The following is a 20092-nucleotide window of genomic DNA, read 5'->3' on the forward strand; positions in this document are numbered from 1 at the left end:
CACAGTGCATTTCCCCGTTGAAGCCCAGCGTCCATTGACTTCAATGCAGCTGCTTTGAAAGTTTTTTTTTCAGTGCTTTGAAACTAGACGGTCATTGGATAAACGCTGCAATTATGTCCCGCCCACGGACGCTCAGCGTCTCTGGGAGTGAATGGAGCAGTGGGTGGGCCAGGATGCTGGGCTGCTGCATGATGATTGGAGAAGCTGTTTAAAAGGCGGAACCCCTTTTTTTATTGATAGCATGTCTTAAGTATACATCAGCGCTACAGGGATCCGAGTTCTGTCCCATGCGGATTTGCAGTGGTAAGACGAACTGCTGCACTCTGTATGGTTTGCTGGTGATATACAGATCTGTCCTTTAAAAACGCACATTTTTAAAAGGGATCCCACGATCCCACGATGTATAGGTGGAATTTCACCTAAACACTTTATGAGGCAAAGACAAATTGGCCTTTTTGATTAAAAACAATGCAATTTATGCTATCATAAGGAAAATATCAATTTCTTCCATTCCAAGGATTAAAAACGGTAACAATGTCAACTTTAGAATCTAGAATCCAGAAGATAAAATTTACACAAATTTAAAAAGAGGCCTTAATCACTGAAAGTCTTCAGAAGAGCCTCAGATTCAAGAGGTTTTTAAAGTGTGGAGAGGTGCATTAAAGTTCCTATGAATGTATAGGTTAAAACAGCTGATTCACACTTGGGGAGAGTGAATAATTTGCATTTGAATGTTGTCTGGCATTGTAAAGCACACACACACTAAAAGAACAACAACCCAGGATTAATTGGAATAGAAAGCACTAAAGAGGAGGATTTTTATTTAGACTATAAAAACAATTTACCTGCGTCTATTTTTAGGCGTGCCAGCTGCCACTTTTTAGTTAGACGTTTTTAGTACAAATCTTATAATGCCCACATGATATCAAACATTCCCCTTGTTAATATTTTAACTATTACCAGCCGTGCCTAATTCCGCGGCCCCGCTGCTTCGCATATCTGAAGGGGAGGCCGCCTAACTAGTGAGCGAGGAGTGATATTGATTTGAGCGCACGCCGTGACAGGCTGAAAAAACTATTGTCCTCAAAAATGTAACAGATGAGGACTCAGATTAATGTGCAAAACTATATAAGACTACATAGCCTTTATTAGACTCAACTTTTATTTAAGCGCACTCACAATAACGAAAAAACGTTGTGATTTTGTAAATGTTTGAAAGCAAATAAGGTGCGCTGTTCTGTATTGTTTTTGGTGAACTTGAGCGCATTAGAAAATGAACGCAAACGTTTTTTTAAATGGTCAGAGTCAGTCTGTTTGCTGTTTTTCCGACGCGTTCATAATCATTAGTTTACTTCTGCCGGTGCACTCTGGAAAACTCTATGCATGTGACTGAGCGCTGATTAAAACTATGTAGTAAATTAAAGAGGAGAATCACGATGCCGAATCGAAGTCCTGTGCCCAAACCCCATTTAAATTAAAATAACAAATATTATAAGTAAAAAAACAATAGCCCACATTTAGAAAACGTTTATAATTTTTTTCCGACATGAGTTGGCCCGGTGTTATGCGCAGAGCGCCGGGAGATTTCCTGAAGCTCCAAAATCACTGGGGCATTTTTTTCTAAATAGATGCTATCTTTAATAACTGATGGAGGTTTTGAGCTGTATACACACGCATTTTTGAGGGGTTTAAAACGAATTAATAAGTTCGAGCAGACCTACATGAAAGGTGAGAAGTAAGTAACTAAGTGCGCTGTCACGTTGTATATACTGTACAACACGCGTTTATCAACCTTTTGATAAAAACGCTGCCTTTTGTAAAGTGAAAGTACTTTACAAAAGACGAACAGCTTTATTTCAGTCATGAATTCACAATCACATCACATTCCAGCTATTATTTCCAGCCATGGTTAAATAATAGATTAAATAATTATTCAATGCTGGACACAAACAGCAAATATGATGATTATTATTAAAGCCAGAATAACTTCGTGTTCATAAAATAATATTTACCTACTATGATAATATATATTGTTCATTCATGTCTTCTGATGATGTCGACACATACGTTTTAAATAAGATATGTTGGCATATTCACGAATCAGGACATTCGCAGTTAACACTATCAGATTGCCTACTATCAGGAAATTAAATTAATTTCAACACCATTTAAACCAAGGCATTGCCATGTCTTTCACTGTTTTGTCCCTGTTAAGACATTACAAAAACTATATAAGAAACTTTTAACTGGTGGTGAGGAAGGCGAAGAGGACAAAGGCAGAGCAGAGGACAAAGTGGTGGAAGCTGAGAAAGGAAGAATGTTGTGAAGTCTTTAGGGAGGAGTTGAGACAGGCTATGGGTGGTCAGGAGGTGCTTTTAGTTGACTGGACAACTACAGCCAATGTGATCAGGGAGACAGGTAGGAGGGTACTTGGTGTATCATCAGGTAAGGGGAAAGTGGACAAGGAGACTTGGTGGTGGAATGAGGAAGTCCAGGAGTGTATACAGGGAAAGAGGCTAGCTAAGATGAAGTGGGACACTGAGAGGACTGAAGAGAGTAGACAGGAGTACAGGGAGATGCAGAGTAAGGTGAAGGTAGAGGTGGCAAAGGCCAAACAAAGAGCATATGAGGACTTGTATGCTAGGCTAGACAGTAAGGAGGGAGAGGTGGATCTGTACAGGTTGGCAAGCCAGAGAGATAGAGATGGTAAGGATGTGCAGCAGGTTAGAGTGATTAAAGATAGAGATGGAAATGTACTGACAGATGCCAGAAGGGTGATGGGAAGATGGAAGGAGTACTTTAAGGAGTTGATGAATGAGGAAAACGAAAGAGAACAAAGAGTAGAAGAGGTGACTGTTGTGGAACAGGAAGTAGCAAATATTGGTAGAAGTGAGGTGAGAAGGGCGTTGAAGAGGATGAAGAGTGGAAAGGCTGTTGGTCCTGATGACATACCTGTGGAGGTATGGAAGTGCTTAGGAGAGGTGGCAGTAGAGTTTTTCACAAGTTTGTTTAACAAGATCTTGGAGAGTGAGAGGATTCCAGAGGAATGGAGGAGAAGTGTATTGGTGCCAATTTTTAAGAACAAGGGAGATGTGCAAAGCTGTGGCAATTATAGAGGTATAAAACTAATGAGCCAGACAATGAAGCTGTGGGAAAGAGTAGTGGAAGCTAGGTTAAGGGTAGAGGTGAGCATTTGTGAGCAGCAATATGGTTTTATGCCTAGAAAAAGTACATCAGATGCAGTATTTGCTTTGAGGATGCTGGCGGAGAAGTACAGAGAAGGTAACAGGGAGTTGCATTGTGTCTTTTTAGATTTAGAGAAAGCGTATGACAGGGTGCAAAGAGAGGAGCTGTGGTATTGTATGAGGAAGTCTGGAGTGGCAGAGAAGTATGTTAGAGTGGTGCAGGACATGTATGAGAGCTGTAAGACAGTGGTAAGATGTGCTGTAGGTGTGACAGAAGAGTTCAAGGTGGAGGTGGGTCTGCATCAAGGATCGGCTCTAAGCCCCTTTTTGTTTGCTCTGGTGATGGACAGGATGACAGATGAGGTAAGACAGGAGTCCCCATGGACTATGATGTTTGCAGATGACATTGTGCTCTGTAGCGAGAGCAGGGAACAGGTGGAGGAAAATTTGGAGAGGTGGAGGTATGCTCTGGAAAGCAGAGGAATGAAGGTTAGCCGCAGCAAGACGGAATACATGTGTGTGAATGAGAGGGACCCAGGAGGATCGGTGAGGCTACAGGGAGCAGAGGTAAAGAAGGTGCAGGATTTTAAGTACTTGGGGTCAACGGTCCAGAGCAACGGAGAGTGTGGAAAGGAGGTGAAGAGGCGGGTACAGGCAGGTTGGAATGGGTGGAGAAAAGTGTCAGGTGTGTTGTGCGATAAAAGAGTATCAGCGAGAATGAAAGGAAAGGTGTACAGGACAGTGGTGAGACCAGCGATGCTCTACGGCTTAGAGACAGTGGCGCTGAAGAAAAGACAGGAGGCAGAGCTGGAGGTAGCAGAGCTGAAGATGTTGAGGTTCTCTTTGGGAGTGACAAGGATGGATAGGATTAAGAATGAGTTTATCAGAGGGACAACCCACGTTAGATGTTTTGGAGATAAAGTCAGAGAGGCCAGATTGAGGTGGTTCAGAGGAGAGATGGTGAATATATCGGTAGAAGGATGCTGAGGTTGGAACTGCCAGGCAGGAGGTCTAGAGGAAGACCTAAGAGGAGATTTATGGATGCAGTGAGAGAGGACATGAAGTTAGTTGGTGTGAGAGAAGAGGATGCAGAGGATAGGGTTAGATGGAGGCAGATGATTCGCTGTGGCGACCCCTGAAAGGGAACAGCCGAAAGACAAAGAAGAAGATATAAGAAACTTTTAAAGCACGAATTTGGGCATCTAATTTTATCATTGTGAAAATACTATGAAGAACATACACACATTCATCATGAAAGATCTGTTGTAAAACAAAATAAAAGTCATGTTTGCTTCAGCATTGGAAACAATATTGTTTTAGGCTAAGTAATTATATACAATTCAGAAGTACAGTACTTGGTCCGGCTTTTAGATAAAGTCCTTCCATGCGCCATCTATCGGATATTCATTGAAGCACAACACATTTATTTAAATTCCCGAATGTTGCTTACGGCTCTAAATTGCGGCATCTCGCAAGAAAACACACACAGTCTTAATGGCCACATCTGTAAACCCATTTTGTTTGTACAAATCATTCTTTAAATAAAATATATATATATAATAGCATTCTTGCCTTTTCTCCTTGTTTCAGCATTGTAAAGTTAGTTCGTTCATATAATTAAAGTAGCTCGTGGAAGGGAAAACTAGCCAGCTAGCAAGCTGTGCATAATGGCAGACGCAGACGGTGCTAATATTGTTGACCTGTTTTTGGCAAAACCATTTAGTAGTCTTCCCTATGAGGAGAGACTTAGAATTAAATGGCAGGGCAGACCAATGCCCAAGATTGATCTGGTGCAAAAATCAGGAAAAAAAATAATTTCTTTAAGGTCTTTTCAGCTCTCCTGGTATGACAAGGTGAACTGGCTGACTGGAAGTGCTGTGACAAAGAAAATGTACTGTTAGACATGCCTGTTGACGAAACCTTCTCAAGGAATGGGATGTGTTTGGGTTTTGGGGATCTGGATAACTTTGACATGAAAAGTGCAAAGAACATAATGAATTTTATGATAAAGGCCTAATATGAGCTTCCCCTGTTTCAAAAGCTAGCAGCCGCCACCGCCAATGCCATTTACAAAGTTTAATGTAGCATGTAGATAACACTGCTAACATGCTGCCTTATGTAGCAAACATGTTATTTCCTGATGGCTAAGCTAATGTCTTATGGAGTTTACAGATGTTTATAAATGTTCTAATGTATTTCACCTCATTTTGAATAGCTTTAGATTATGGTTGCTAATATATATTTGGCTCCATTTCGGTTATGTTATTTAGCACAAACAAGTTAGTTCTAGTTGGCTAAAATACTGCGTTATGTAGCTAAGAGATGTTTATGAATAGTTCTGTGGTGTAAATGTTCATAATGCCTTTTGTTAAGCGTGTATTTACAAATGCCTGTTTAGGTGTAAATGTTTAGAATGTGTTAAATATGTGTGTAAAGCATGTCCAGTGGATGGTGGTTGCTAATGTCTCAGGTGTAAATGTTTGAGATGCACCACATGGTTTATGGCCCATCAACAGATATTTGTCTAGTCTATTGTCCATCAACAGACACAGAGGGGCACAAAATGTATATAATTCATACCTATTAAGCGTCCATACCTATTAATTGCACATCCATTTACTCTGAACAGTATAGGCTAACTTTCATTTATTTATTTGTTTCTAGGAATGTGTCTACATCACCCTTGCCTTCACCAGCACCTCACATCAGGACACACAAGCGCCGTTCAATTTTGAATGCAATTGAGAATCATACTAAGTGCACATTTATGTGTATATATCTATATGATGATAAGGTACATCAGTTTATTTTGTGTTCTCAGCATGCTCATGGGTTTTTTTTATAGTGAAAATGATCAGCCACCTGTCCCCAAAAAAAGCAGAGGCAAACAAGCAAACAAGATGCAGGCAACATCATTGAAAACGCAGACTGATGATGACACGGTTCCACAGGCTCTGCGATTCCTGCTCGAATGGGAACCTGGACCACAACTGCGATCTGCTAAATCACATTCTTCTATGAGTCTATTCAAGCTGTTTTTTTCAACGAGCGCTGTTTCGACTCTGTGCCACAACACCAATGCTCAGGCTGCCAAAGCAACTGCGAAAGGACGCAAATATAAATGGACAGACATCAACATCACTAAGATGTACCACTACATTGGGATCGTATTTTACATGGCCATGGTGAAGTTGTCCTCCATCACTGACTACTGGAGACAGAACAGTATTTTGACAGTACCTTTTTCAGCTACTGTTATGTCAAGGGATAGATACCAGATGATATCTTGGAATGTTCACATGAGTCACCCAGATGCAGCAGACAAGGAGAATGACAAGAAGAGGGGCACATCCGAACATGATCGTCTTTTTTAGGGTTAGACCTCTTATGGACACTATCCGTCATGCTTGCAAATCTATCATCCTAGAAGAAATGTAGCTGTGGATGAGAGAATGGTGGCATGCAAAGCACACACAGGAATGACCCAGTACATGAAAGCCAAGCTGACTAAGTGGGGATTCAAGTTGTTTGTTCTTGCTGATTCTTCAAATGGGTACACTATGGACCTTTCTGTGTACACAGGAAAGAACAACTTTCCCACAGGCCATGGCTTATCATATGATGCAGTGACGTCTCTTTTGGAGTGTAAAGTTTTGGGCTCGGGGTACATGGACAATTTCTACACAAGTCCAAAGCTCTTCAAAAACTTGCTTTCCATGAAGTTTGGTGCATGTGGGACTTACAGAGACAACAGGAAGGACTGCCCTCGGAATGCAGATAATTTAATCTCAAAAAAGTCTGCCAGGGGATCCGTCAGGTGAATTCGGGATGGACCTCTTGTATTTGTGAAGTGGATGGACACACGAGAAGTATCTGTCTGTTCTACCATCCATTCTGCTTATACAGGAGACACAGTGAAAAGGAGAGTGAAATTACAAGGTACATGGACTACAAAGACATTTCCATGTCCTGCACCTGTAACTGCATACAACCAGCACATGGGTGGCGTTGATCTCTCTGATTAGCTGTTACAGTACTACACTGCACAGCACAAAACAATGAAGTGGTACAGAAAGATTTTTCTACACTTCTTGGACATTGCTGCCACCAATGCTTTCATTGTGCATCAAGAACTATACTCGGCAAAAAAAGAAACGTCCCTTTTTTTCAGGACTGTGTATTTCAACAATAATGTTGTAATACTGTAAAAATTTAAATAATTTTACAGATCTTCATTGTAAAGAGTTTAAACATTGTTTTCCATGCATGTTCAATTAACCATAATCAATTAATTAACATGCACCTGTGAAATGGTCGTTAAGACCATAACAGCTTACAGAAAGTAGGCATTTAAGGGCACAGTTCTAAAAACGCAAGACACTAAAGAGACTTGTCTACCGATTGTGAAAAAACACCCAAAGAAAGATGCCCAGGGTCCCTGCTCATCTGCGTGAACGTGCATTAGGCATGCTGCAGGGAGTCATGAGGACTGCTGATGTGGCTAGGGCAATAAATTGCCATGTCCGCTCTGTAAGACGCCTAAGACAGCACTACAGGGAGACAGGAAGGACAGCTGATCATCCTCGCAGTGGAAGACCATGTGTAACAACACCTGCACAGGGTCGGTACATCCGAATATCACACCTGCGTAACAGGAACAGGATGGCCACAACAACTGCCCGAGTCACACCAGGAACACACAATCCCTCCATCAGTGCTCAGACTGTCCGCAATAGGCAGTCCATGAGGAGGAGATGCACTGCAGTACTTTAAGCAGCTGGTGGCCACACCAGATACTGACCGGTACTTTTGATTTTGAGCCTCCCTTCATTCAGGGACACATTGTAAAATATTTTTTGTTTGTCTTATGATGTTGACTCTTTTAGTGTTCATACAAATATTTAAACATTAAGTTTACTGAAAGTAAAAACAGTTGAAAGTCAGAGGACTTTTTTTCTGAGTATATATGGTAACCTGTCCCATAAAGAGTTTATGGAACAACTCATCAAAGAGCTTTGTGATGTCTCTCAGGAAGTAGCACCAAAACGGACAAGTAGTGACCATGTATCAGTTCCAGGAGCTGAATTGACCTTGGATACCAGAGATGTTGCCACTGCTGGTCGCAGGTTTAAGCTTATTGCAAAGCAGTGTGTGGCAAGTGGCAAAGAACACCTTGGAAATGCCTCTATGCATGCAATGTTCCCCTGTGTCTTCAGTTGAACAGGAACTGCTTTCAAGAGTGGCACAGGGGTGTGTGACTAAAAAAATCATACACCGATTTTATCTTGTTCCTGTTTGCACAATTTGCCTTTAAATGTCTGGGTTTTCAGTTTTTATTTTGCAATGTTTCTGTTGCAGTTTAATCCTGCATGTATGTTTTTGCACAATTTATTTTCTACACTGTTTATGGGTTGCACTATTTTACTATGAATGTTGTTTGCACTTTTTGTTTATTTTGAACTGTTTCTGGAATTTTTGCAAGTGAATCTTGAGTCATTTTAAATAAACCACAAACAAAGAAATATGTTTCTGTCTTATTATTTTCTTATAACACTTTCCTCTGTGTAACACTTTCCACATACCTGACTAAAAGAGGTAATTATACAGCTCATTATGCGGGTCTTTGTCTTCTCTGGTGTGAATTACAGCATTATTCATGATCATTCACGCCTCCTCAAATACAGCCTTTCTAAACCAAAAGTGTCTTGGAAAATTTAAATGAATGTATTGTTTTCTGTAAATGAGTGAGGGAGGTGATTGTCACATCATTTTGAAGTAAAACCTCTACATTATAAGATCCAGGCCACAAAGTCATGAATGTGTTTTGTGGTCTTATTTCAGTGAGTTGTTTTTTGTTGTTTTCAAAAATCACGCATAACTGTTTTTTTCTCTAATATACAAACTTGTACATACATGCTGCTCATATATTATTGTTGCCCAGTTTGTGCTAAATAAAATGATATCAGATGTTAGACATTTATATGTTTATAAGTAACTGAAAAATACACAAATGTTAGGACATGTCAGAATCTCTTCAGAGCTCCAAAACACCCTCAGACTCCTAAGGGGACTATAATATATGAGACTGCCATAGTGTTGACTATCCGCACTAGGACATGGTAGCCTCTTGACTGCTGGACGAAGTGCTTTAGGCCAGAAATAGAGCCAATCCGAAGCAACTGATGTGCCGTGCGAGAAGAAGGCCTTTCCAGCTCCCTTGGGCTGGGCAATCATCTAAGACCGCACCCCAGCCCGTGAGGGAAGCATCTGTTGTTAGAATTTGCTACGACAAGACAAACTTAGAGTGGGACCCAGAGTCAGAAACCGGGGTCTGAACCACATAGGAAGGGTATGAAGCACCTGGCGCGTAACCCTTATTGGGGATTGGCCCTAGAGTGAAATCCCCTGTCTTAGCCACAACTGTAATGCTCTCATGTGCAGAAGGCCCAAAGGTGTTACCGTGGATACAGCTGCCATGAGGGCTAAGATCTCTGAAAGTGATAGTAAATTTCTGGTCTAGCTTGATTTCCTTATGGGTGTTGAGAATAGATTCATTTCTTTTGGGTCTCAATCCTAGAAACAAAGATGAGCTAGGATGACATGCTGATGTCGAAGCGCTAGCTACTGAGACTGGGCCAGCCATTCGTCTATGTAATTCAAATACGGATGCCCTGGAGTTGTAAGAGCCAGAACTACATCCATGCATTTTGTATATGTGCGGGTGAGAGAGCTAGACCAATGAAAGGACCCGATACTGGTAAGCTTCACCCCCGAATGCGAACCTCAGGAACCCCCTGTTTTGTGGCAATATTTCTATATGAAAGTAAGCGTCCTTCAATCGATTGTCACAAATCAATCACTTGTTAGGATTTGAGAGCAATCACTTTGACAGTCAACATTATAAAACTGTATTTATTTATTTTAGATAGCAGTACAGCCAACAAAATCTAAAAATTAGACGCAGCCCCCCGTTCCTCTGGCAACCAAGAAATACCGACTGTCGTAGCCTGACTCACTGTCTGGTAGGGGCACATGTTCCATTGCCCCATTCCCCAGCAACTTCTGTCAGCAGATGCACACTTTGCGATTTCATGGAAGTGGAGACCATGCCATTGAAACGCGGAGGGTGATGTGAGAACTGAACCCTGTAGTTTCTCTCTACAGGCCTTGTACCCAATATACTTGGAGATATACTTGCCAGTAGCTTCCACGCCAGTTTCTTGGAAAAGGGCAAAAGTTTCGTCGGCTTGGTTAAAGGGGGGGGGGGGGGGGGGGATGGTGTTGGATGGATGTTAGATGATTGGCATCCTGAAACATGGCAGGAAAAAATCCCGAAGAACTAACACTTTATTGGAGACCGGTGCTGCCTGAAACACCAGTGGTGGCGGAGCAAGAACACCAACCTCCTGGGGGTGTCAGGTAAAACACTTTATTCTTCAAAGGAATTCTGCGTGCCTCTCCCCATTGGGGGGGCCACCCCCATGGTCCTGGGCACATGAACCACAGGGCTTCTTTTTGAAGAAGACAATATAGCAGTCTGACCTCTTTTGATGCGGATTGTGAGGTGCGTCGCACCACTCTCCTTGTGTTTCATGCCTCGCAAGAGTCAGACCCGGTCGAGACTGGGTGGCCAACAGTCCCGACTCTTGAGCACGGCGGGGAAGGAATTTCCCGAAGGCTTGTTCATATAACTTCGCCTCATGAACCTAGTGGTGACCGAGTTAACGATATCACCAGACAGACCGGAAGGCGAAATAGGGGCATCCAGGAGGAATGCACATTCCTTATCCTTTATGCGCCTGAGATTCAGCCACAAGTGCCACCCCGCGAAAACCATCGCAGTCATAAAACAGCCGATAGCACGAGCCGTCTGCATTGTTAAACGCAGAGGCAAGTCTGTGGTCCAGTGTAATTCCAATACGCCCTTTTTTTATCTGAAGAGCCCCGCCAGTGCTCAAGTCTCTCAGCCGGTCAGCATGGTAGGCCTGGAAGACCGCCATGGTGTGCAATGGAGCAGCAACCTGACCTGCTGCCTGAAAAGCTTTTCCCTTTAGGGAAGATAAAAGTCTACACAGCTTGAATGGAAGTATTAGCTTTTCAGGAAGGATAATGCCCCAGGAGAGAGATAGCCTGGAAGTGTCTCTTCTGGGCGTCATCATATAACTCCGCGCTTTCACATCAACTATATTTAAACAAATAAATAAGTCAATGGCAGGAAAACACAGGATTAATACAGCTTACTCCATGAAAGGGTTAACTCATATGGAGATAGCTAAGAGGGGGGAGATAGCTAAGAGGGGGGAGAGAGAGCGTCGTTAAGGCTCCGCCCCCCCGTCCACTCGACAGAAACTGCCGTTAATGTTTTCCAAGTGCTTGGAGGTTATTTCCATCTCCGTGGAAGCAAGAGAGGATATTTATCCTTGCCCATTCACAAAAAGGGCCAGAGGGCGCATGACAGAGGGATTTCCCGATCCAACAAGGAAGTGAGAGACAGCTCTGCCGGATACAGTTTTAAGCCCCAAAATTGCCCCGAAGCTTCTCAAGGAATGCAGGGCGCGCGCAAGCACTTTAATCGAAGCAGTAAAGTGTAGAGATCACCCTCCGATATGGATTATCACACACGGAGGGACATCTCGATTAAAACTCTGCATATCAGTAAGTTAAACACTTCTTATTTTGCTGGTTTAAACACAGACGCCATCTCATCAGATGGCTTACATAACCCGACCGAGGTAATGTAAGCCAAAAATTTGGCGTGTTTGATACACACATGCTTCACAACCGGCAACATGACAAGATGTTCCCATAGCGTTTTCACGCAGCATCAAGTGTAGCGTTTGAAAGGGAACAGGTGACGTCACTAATTAATTCAGGTCTGGGTGAAGAGTTGTGGTAATTAAATTTAGCTACTTTAGTTAATTGATGTAACAGTTAGGTGCCAGGACTTTTACTTACTGAAGCCATGGTGTCCACCTCTGTACAGAATCCTCAGGTTTAGAAGAAAATGACTTCATACAAAATACTGATAGTTGTATGGCAATTATTGTTGCTGCATCTGATTGGTCAAATTGAGTCATGTGATTATTTTTGCTGCGTCTGATTGGTGAAACAGTCATCTCTTCTGATCTCTCCTTTTCTCTCGCTTTTTCTCTCCTTGTCTTTCTGTATAGCTCCATGTCTTTCCTGAGCTGCCAGTGATCCAGACCCCCTTCTGTCCTCTAAACCAGTCTGACTCGTCCTGGTGTTCCTCTTCTGGTTGGAGATCTGGTCACATGGACTGTGGTCTGTCTGGGATGTGTGTGGTGACTGGGGACGGTTCCACTTTACCATGAAGACAGTCCTGTCCTCTGTTCTGATGCAAACAGCTGTTTTCTGAGGACTCGTGACTGCAGTCACCCGATAGTTCTGGACTGAAGACAACTGTTACAATTGAATTAAATTGAAATCAGTAGATCCACCGGCTGCATGTGTAGAACAAATAATATAATAGATAGAAAAGTAACGAGTCGAGTGGAGCCGATTGTAGCGGAGTAAGAGTAGTGTTTCTTCTTTACAAACCTACTCAAGTAAAAGTATAAAGTATGGTTCAGTAAAACTACTTATAGAAATGCATTTTTTTAAAGTTACTCAACTAAATTTAACTTGTTACTACCCACCTCTGTTAACTGGTCATGAGAGGCATTAAGGTCGAATATTATTATCTTGATGGTTTGTTAATTTATTTAACAAGTTCCTGGTCAATTATTCTTCTATTAATTGATATTCATTGCTCTTAATAACTATTTACACTCTACAATTTGTTTATTTTTCTCATAGAATTCTGTTGTAAATTGGTTGGCATTAATTGTGATTCTCCTATTTCTTGTTGTAAGATCTATAAATAGTCTCCACTGAATGCAGAAATATTAAAAGATCTGAGTTGACGCCAGGTTTAAGTCAGTTTTCCAAAAGGTTTCAGCAACCTCAAAAACACCTGCTAAGAGGAAATAATTATTAACTGAACCTACAAAGTCATGTTTTTATCCTGAAACAAACCTAAAATCAGGATATAATTACTTTTTACCAAAGTGAAAGTGAAACTCTGAGCATTTGGACTGAAGAGAACAGCAGCAGCCAAATAAAATGGCTTCTATGTTTTCAGAGGAGGATTTCTCCTGTCCTGTGTGCCGTGAAATCTTCAAGGATCCTGTTGTTCTGCGCTGCAGTCACAGTGTGTGTAAAGTGTGTTTGCAGAAGTTCTGGGAGACCAAAGGATCCAGAGAATGTCCTGTTTGTAGGAGGAAGTCGTCTATGGAAAGACCTTTCACAAACCTGGTGTTAAAGAACCTGTGTGAGACTTTCTTCCAGGAGAGAAGTCAGAGATCTTCATCATTGTCTAAAACAGTCTGCAGTCTGCACAGTGAGAAACTCAAACTCTTCTGTCTGGACGATCAACAGCCGGTGTGTTTGGTGTGTCAGACTTCAAGAAAACACACCGACCACAGATTCTGCCCCATTGACGAGGCAGTAACAGACTATAAGGTAAATATTATATTCCTGCGAGGTTATGGATCACAGGACAAATAAAAGAGGAATAACCTTTATTTTCCATAAATTATATACAGTGCCAAAATAAGGTGTGATAATTAAATGAACTAATTGCTTTGCAATTACAGTAGTTTATTCATATGATAACTACCAAATATGTTAGTCTAATATTTTATTATATTATTATAAGTGTCACCTGTAAAAACAACCAACATCATATACGTCTAAACATTTTATAAATTTTATCTGAAGTTTAAAAGGCCATCAGAGTGTTTATGAAAGACAACATAACTACAGTATTACAGTTATATTACTTTTAAACTCACATTAAATACTGTAGAGTTAAATCCTGTCAGTGATCTGAGTTAATGATGTGTAAAATAAGAGCTGAAACACAGAGTCTCCATGCAGTGAGTTGATTTGTTTCAGGAGAAGCTTAAAACTGCACTGAAGCCCCTACAGAAGAAACTGAAGATCTTTAATGACTGTAAACTTAACTGGCGTCAGACTGCAGAACATATAAAGGTTAAAATCAATAACATGGTTTTAATATTAGAATTATATTCTGCATCAATGTATAATCAGTTATATTTCATTTAATTTTCTCTTCACTGCAGATTCAGGCCCGACACACAGAGCATCAGATTAAGGAGGAGTTTAAGAAGCTTCACCAGTTTCTACGAGATGAAGAGGCAGCCAGGATCACTGCACTGAGAGAGGAAGAGGAGCAGAAGAGTCAGATGATGAAGGAGAAGATTGAGAAGCTGAGCAGAGACATATCATCTCTTTCAAACACAATCGGAGCCATAAAAGAGGAGATGAGAGCTGAAGACGTCTCCTTCTTACAAGTGAGGATCATTTAGTTAGTATTTATACTGTAAGAAAGTCAAACTTCTCTCCATCATCAGCAACATCACATTTCAGTGGTGTAAAAATGTAAATCATATCCACTGATGTTTGCTTTGTTGTTTTACAGAACTACAAGGCCACAGTAAAAAGGTGAGTGATGTGCTTCCTGTCTCTCTCGTTCTCTGTGTTTCTGAATCCAAACCCACAGCAACACTGACTTCTGAATGTTTTTGCAGAGCCCAGAGCACACTGCAGCATCCAGAGGAGATTTCAGGAACGCTGATCCATGTGGCCAAACTTCTGGACAACCTGAAGTTCAGAGTCTGGGAGAAGATGCAGCACACTGTCCAATACAGTAAGCCTTAGTTTTATATTTGTGTTTATTGTTGTTGTTGTTGTTGTTAATGTAGTTGGTGATGATGATGATCTGTTCACTCTTTATTTTGACTGTTATGTAACTTTTTACCAATATTATCATAACATAATGTTTAAGTTAGCTTAGCTATTCGTGTGTGTGCCTGTGTATTCGTGTGTGTGTGTGTCTGTGTGTGCTGTAGTAGTAGGTAATAACACTAATGTGGTGTTTATAAATAAATAAATGAGTGCCATGCTAACATAATGCTTAAGTTAAAGTAACCTTACTGAAACCAACTGTGTGTGTGCGCGTGCGTGTGTGTGTGTGTGTGTGTGTGTGTGTGTGTGTGTGTGTGTGTTTTTAGCACCTGTAACTCTGGACCCCAACACTGCTCCTCCTGAACTCATTGTTTCTGATGATCTGACCAGTGTGAGACGCAGTGATAAGAAACAGAAACTTCCTGATAATCCAGAGAGATTTGATAAATATTTGTGTATTCTGGGCTCTGAGGGCTTTAACTCAGGGACTCACTGCTGGGATGTTGAAGTTGGAGACTGTACACGGAGGTCTGTAGGTGTGATGACAGAATCTGCTCAGAGGAAGGGAGGTGTATTCTACAGAAGTGGAATCTGGTATGTGGGGTGTTATAAAGGTAAATATACAGCATGGTCTACACCAGACACACACACTCCCCTCTCAGTATCACAGAAACTCCAGAGGATCAGAGTGAAGCTGGACTGGGACGAAGGAAAACTGTCATTCTCCGACCCTCTTACTAACACACACATACACACTTTCACACATACATTTACTGAAAAATTACTGCCATTCCTAAGTTTTGGTGGTAAAGCATCTCCTGTAAAGCTCCTCCCACTTCAGTGCTCTGTAAGAGTCAATCAGATCAGTTAGAGTTCATTAATGAAATACTGCACATTAAAGATTCATATTCTTTATAAAATTTTATTTAAAAAAAACACTAAATAGTTCATTGTAAAAAGGGTTTCAAGTTACAGTATAAATTTAAATGAAAAGGATTTGGGAGGTAGCACTTTCACCTCCAGAATGCAACAGCGAGAGTCTTCACTAGAACCAGAAGATACGACCACATGAGTGAGTGAGTGAGATTTAAATTGTATGACTTATGATTTTAATTTCCTCCTGTGGTTTATTTGTTTTTGAAGCCCTGAACTGAACATTGAGAGGAAAAGTGCTCTGTAATTATTTGAATCACATTATTTTGATTTAATATCTCTTTATTCCAACAGAGTATGTCATTATTTTACCTCAAAATCCTTACTCACTCATCTTCTATACCGCTTTATCCTGTATTCAGGGTCATGGGGGCGGAGCCTATCCCAGGAGACAGGGCACACTCTGGACAATGTGCCAATCCATCACAGGGCACACACACATACACACATACTGTACACACACTTATTTACACACTACGGCCAATTTGAGAATGCCAATTAGCCTAACCTGCATATCTTTGGGCAAACCGGAGTACCCAGAGGAAACCCACCAAGCACGGAGAGAGCATGCAAACTCCATGCACACAGAGACGGGAATCGAACCCGGACCCTGGAGGTGCAAGGTGACAGTGCTCACCACTACACCACCATACTTGTTAGCGCTGTGCTGTTAATCTTGGGTGAGATATTAAACTGGCTGTGTGTGTTGTTTATGAAACTGTGCAGTGGAGGAGATTTTAAGCTGTAGGTTTCCCTCCACCAGCAGTTTGAATTTTTTTTTTTTTGAAGATCAGAAGGATTTGTACGTTAATCTTGAATTAGTCCAGGAAGGACAGCCTGCTCCATGTCTTGAACACTGGTCTCCCAGGAACTCCTTTAATGGTCCAAATGTCAAGATTGTACAGGGAATGTGGCAGTAACTCCCAGAACAGTTCCTGTAATGTGCAAGTGGTGTTTGTGAATGATATTCTGTATAGTTCCTGCAGACAGATGCATGTCTTCTACAAGTTGGTGGCAAGTTTTCTTTCGCTTTTCAAGGATCAGTGCTCTTCTTGCTGACTGTTTACAGGAACAACTGATCCACCTTAACTGGGATCATCATTCATGGATGTACGAACCTCTTTAAAACGTTTGCACCGTTACACTGCAGCTAAATGTTTTATTACTGTACTGTGCTTGAAGGCTCTTGTGAATGGTCTTCATTAACAAGAGATTGAGAAATTTCATGACAAAGCCCTGTTTGACTAGAACACCCCTTGTAAATTTGTAGAATTTATATAACTACACTTTAAAAAACAAAACAAAAAAAAACTTAAAATAAGGTAAAACACTCTAATTCATATGTGCAGAAACATAACGTTTAATGAGATTGTTATTTAAACCTTTGCAGCGAAACACTGTTATTTTACAGATTCTTCATAAATTGATAAGATTTAACACCTTCATTAAATAATTCATTTCAATAAAGTGTTAACAAAAACTTGAGATTATAATATTTTTATTTTGACAGAAAAAATAACTGGAAAAACTGTGACACTGTACCAGTATGATAGACACTTCAAAAAAAGTATATAATGTTATAGTTCAATTGTAAAATTAAAAACAAAATGTATATACTGTAATATTCTTTCATAAACTTTAGTGTGAAATATCCCCGTCTAAAAGCACACTAATGAAATAAAGAATTTTAAACAAGATTCCCAATGCTCCAATTAAAGTTGGATTGAAAACTTTATTTCAAATAAAGTACTGTATGTACAGTCCTTTTCTTAATTATTATTTTTTTACTGCACCGTGATGAAATTGGAGACATTGATTCAGATCCCTGATTGAGCTTGTACTGTATATACTGCATCCCTGTAAGTATGCAAAAGGAGACATAGTACATAATCTAGTCAGCAGGTTTCTCCTGCAGCTTAAAGATGACAAGACCCTCAAGCAAGACTTTGACCAAACAGAAACAATCAACCGGCAGCAAAGATGTTGTGACCTCCTACCCAGTTTTTCAGATGGTAAAGATAAGCTGATACTTTCTATCTGTGGGATACACACATCACAAATTTTACTTCCTCATCTCTCAGCTGTACCCCATAATCCATTTGCCTAGATACAACATCTCTAATGTGCAGGGCTCAATGCAAACCCAAAGAAGTGTGCAATTGGGCTGAAAAAACAAAAACAAAAAAAAAACAGTATCTGGATTTTCACCTAGGCCTTAAAATGATAAAACTGCAGTGATTGTGACCTGTCCAAAACCCCAGGCCAAAAAAGGGGGTAATATGGTTCCTGAGGCTGGCTGGCTATTATCATAGTGTGCCTGGTTATTCTGAAAACACCAACCTGCTGACTTTTACATGTGCTTGACTTTTCTCTTCACTTTATTTTACTGATATCTTCATTGGACAGAGGGTAGAGGACACTGTTCACTGAGACACAGATAGACGGTGTTAGAGCCATAGAAGGAACAGCAAAATGAATGCAGTTCAAAGCAATTATTAAAACAACCAGCAATATAATGTAGGTTAGTAGAAAATAGTGAATTAACATAAAAACACATTAAGAGAAACAATAACTGTTCAAACTTAAATTTATTACTGTAACATGTTCTGCTATATTTGGGACAGAGAAGTCTCTTTCTCTACAGGATCCTGACCTTAAAGCATCAGAAATTTGTATGTTTATCCGACACCTCATTGAACTGTCACTCTCCATGGACACACAACTGGGTTCAGATCTTTTACACTAAACAGAAACTTTTATTTGTCCTGTGATCCATAACCTCGCAGGAATATAATATTTACCTTATAGTCTGTTACTGCCTCGTCAATGGGGCAGAATCTGTGGTCGGTGTGTTTTCTTGAAGTCTGACACACCAAACACACCGGCTGTTGATCGTCCAGACAGAAGAGTTTAAGTTTCTCACTGTGCAGACTGCAGACTGTTTTAGACAATGATGAAGATCTCTGACTTCTCTCCTGGAAGAAAGTCTCACACAGGTTCTTTAACACCAGGTTTGTGAAAGGTCTTTCCATAGACGACTTCCTCCTACAAACAGGACATTCTCTGGATCCTTTGGTCTCCCAGAACTTCTGCAAACACACTTTACACACACTGTGACTGCAGCGCAGAACAACAGGATCCTTGAAGATTTCACGGCACACAGGACAGGAGAAATCCTCCTCTGAAAACATAGAAGCCATTTTATTTGGCTGCTGCTGTTCTCTTCAGTCCAAATGTTCAGAGTTTCACTTTCACTTTGGTAAAAAGTAATTATATCCTGATTTTAGGTTTGTTTCAGGATAAAAACATGACTTTGTAGGTTCAGTTAATAATTATTTCCTCTTAGCAGGTGTTTTTGAGGTTGCTGAAACCTTTTGGAAAACTGACTTAAACCTGGCGTCAACTCAGATCTTTTAATATTTCTGCATTCAGTGGAGACTATTTATAGATCTTACAACAAGAAATAGGAGAATCACAATTAATGCCAACCAAGTTACAACAGAATTCTATGAGAAAAATAAACAAATTGTAGAGTGTAAATAGTTATTAAGAGCAATGAATATCAATTAATAGAAGAATAATTGACCAGGAACTTGTTAAATAAATTAACAAACCAACAAGATAATAATATTCGACCTTAATGCCTCTCATGACCAGTTAACAGAGGTGGGTAGTAACAAGTTAAATTTAGTTGAGTAACTTAAAAAAAATGCATTTCTATAAGTAGTTTTACTGAACCATACTTTATACTTTTACTTGAGTAGGTTTGTAAAGAAGAAACACTACTCTTACTTCGCTAGAATCGGCTCCACTCGACTCGTTACTTTTCTATCTATTATATTATTTATTCTACACATGCAGCCGGTGGATCTACTGATTTCAATTCAATTCAATTCGCTTTTAACAGTTGTCTTCAGTCCAGAACTATCGGGTGACTGCAGTGACGAGTCCTCAGAAAACAGCTGTCTGCATTAGAACAGAGGACAGGACTGTCTTCATGGTAAAGTGGAACCGTCCCCAGTCACCACACACATCCCAGACAGACCACAGTCCATGTAACCAGATCTCCAACCAGAAGAGGAACACCAGGACGAGTCAGACTTGTTCAGAGGACAGAAGGGGGTCTGGATCACTGACAGCTCAGGAGAGACATGGAGCTATACAGAGAGACAAGGAGAGAGATCGGATGTCTATGAGGCAGCTTG

The 20092-nt window shown here is 40.6% G+C and overlaps 2 protein-coding genes across 2 annotated transcripts in view; one reads left to right on the plus strand and one right to left on the minus strand.

Annotated features, from left to right (window-relative positions):
* The window catches only part of LOC128524461 (nuclear factor 7, brain-like), a 561325-nt gene that overhangs the window by 65837 nt on the left and 475396 nt on the right, over positions 1–20092 (minus strand). The gene's annotated exons all lie outside the window — the stretch shown is intronic.
* On the plus strand, positions 13106–15825 carry LOC128524460 (E3 ubiquitin-protein ligase TRIM35-like). The gene is made up of 6 exons (XM_053497037.1): positions 13106–13706; positions 14142–14237; positions 14330–14560; positions 14689–14711; positions 14798–14916; positions 15281–15825. Exons 1-6 carry the CDS (start codon positions 13308–13310, stop codon positions 15823–15825), a joined length of 1413 nt encoding a protein of 470 aa, XP_053353012.1. The 5' UTR covers positions 13106–13307.

The sequence above is a fragment of the Clarias gariepinus genome, chromosome 5 (genome assembly GCF_024256425.1).
Source record: "Clarias gariepinus isolate MV-2021 ecotype Netherlands chromosome 5, CGAR_prim_01v2, whole genome shotgun sequence".
NCBI classification, from domain to species: Eukaryota; Metazoa; Chordata; class Actinopteri; order Siluriformes; family Clariidae; genus Clarias; species Clarias gariepinus.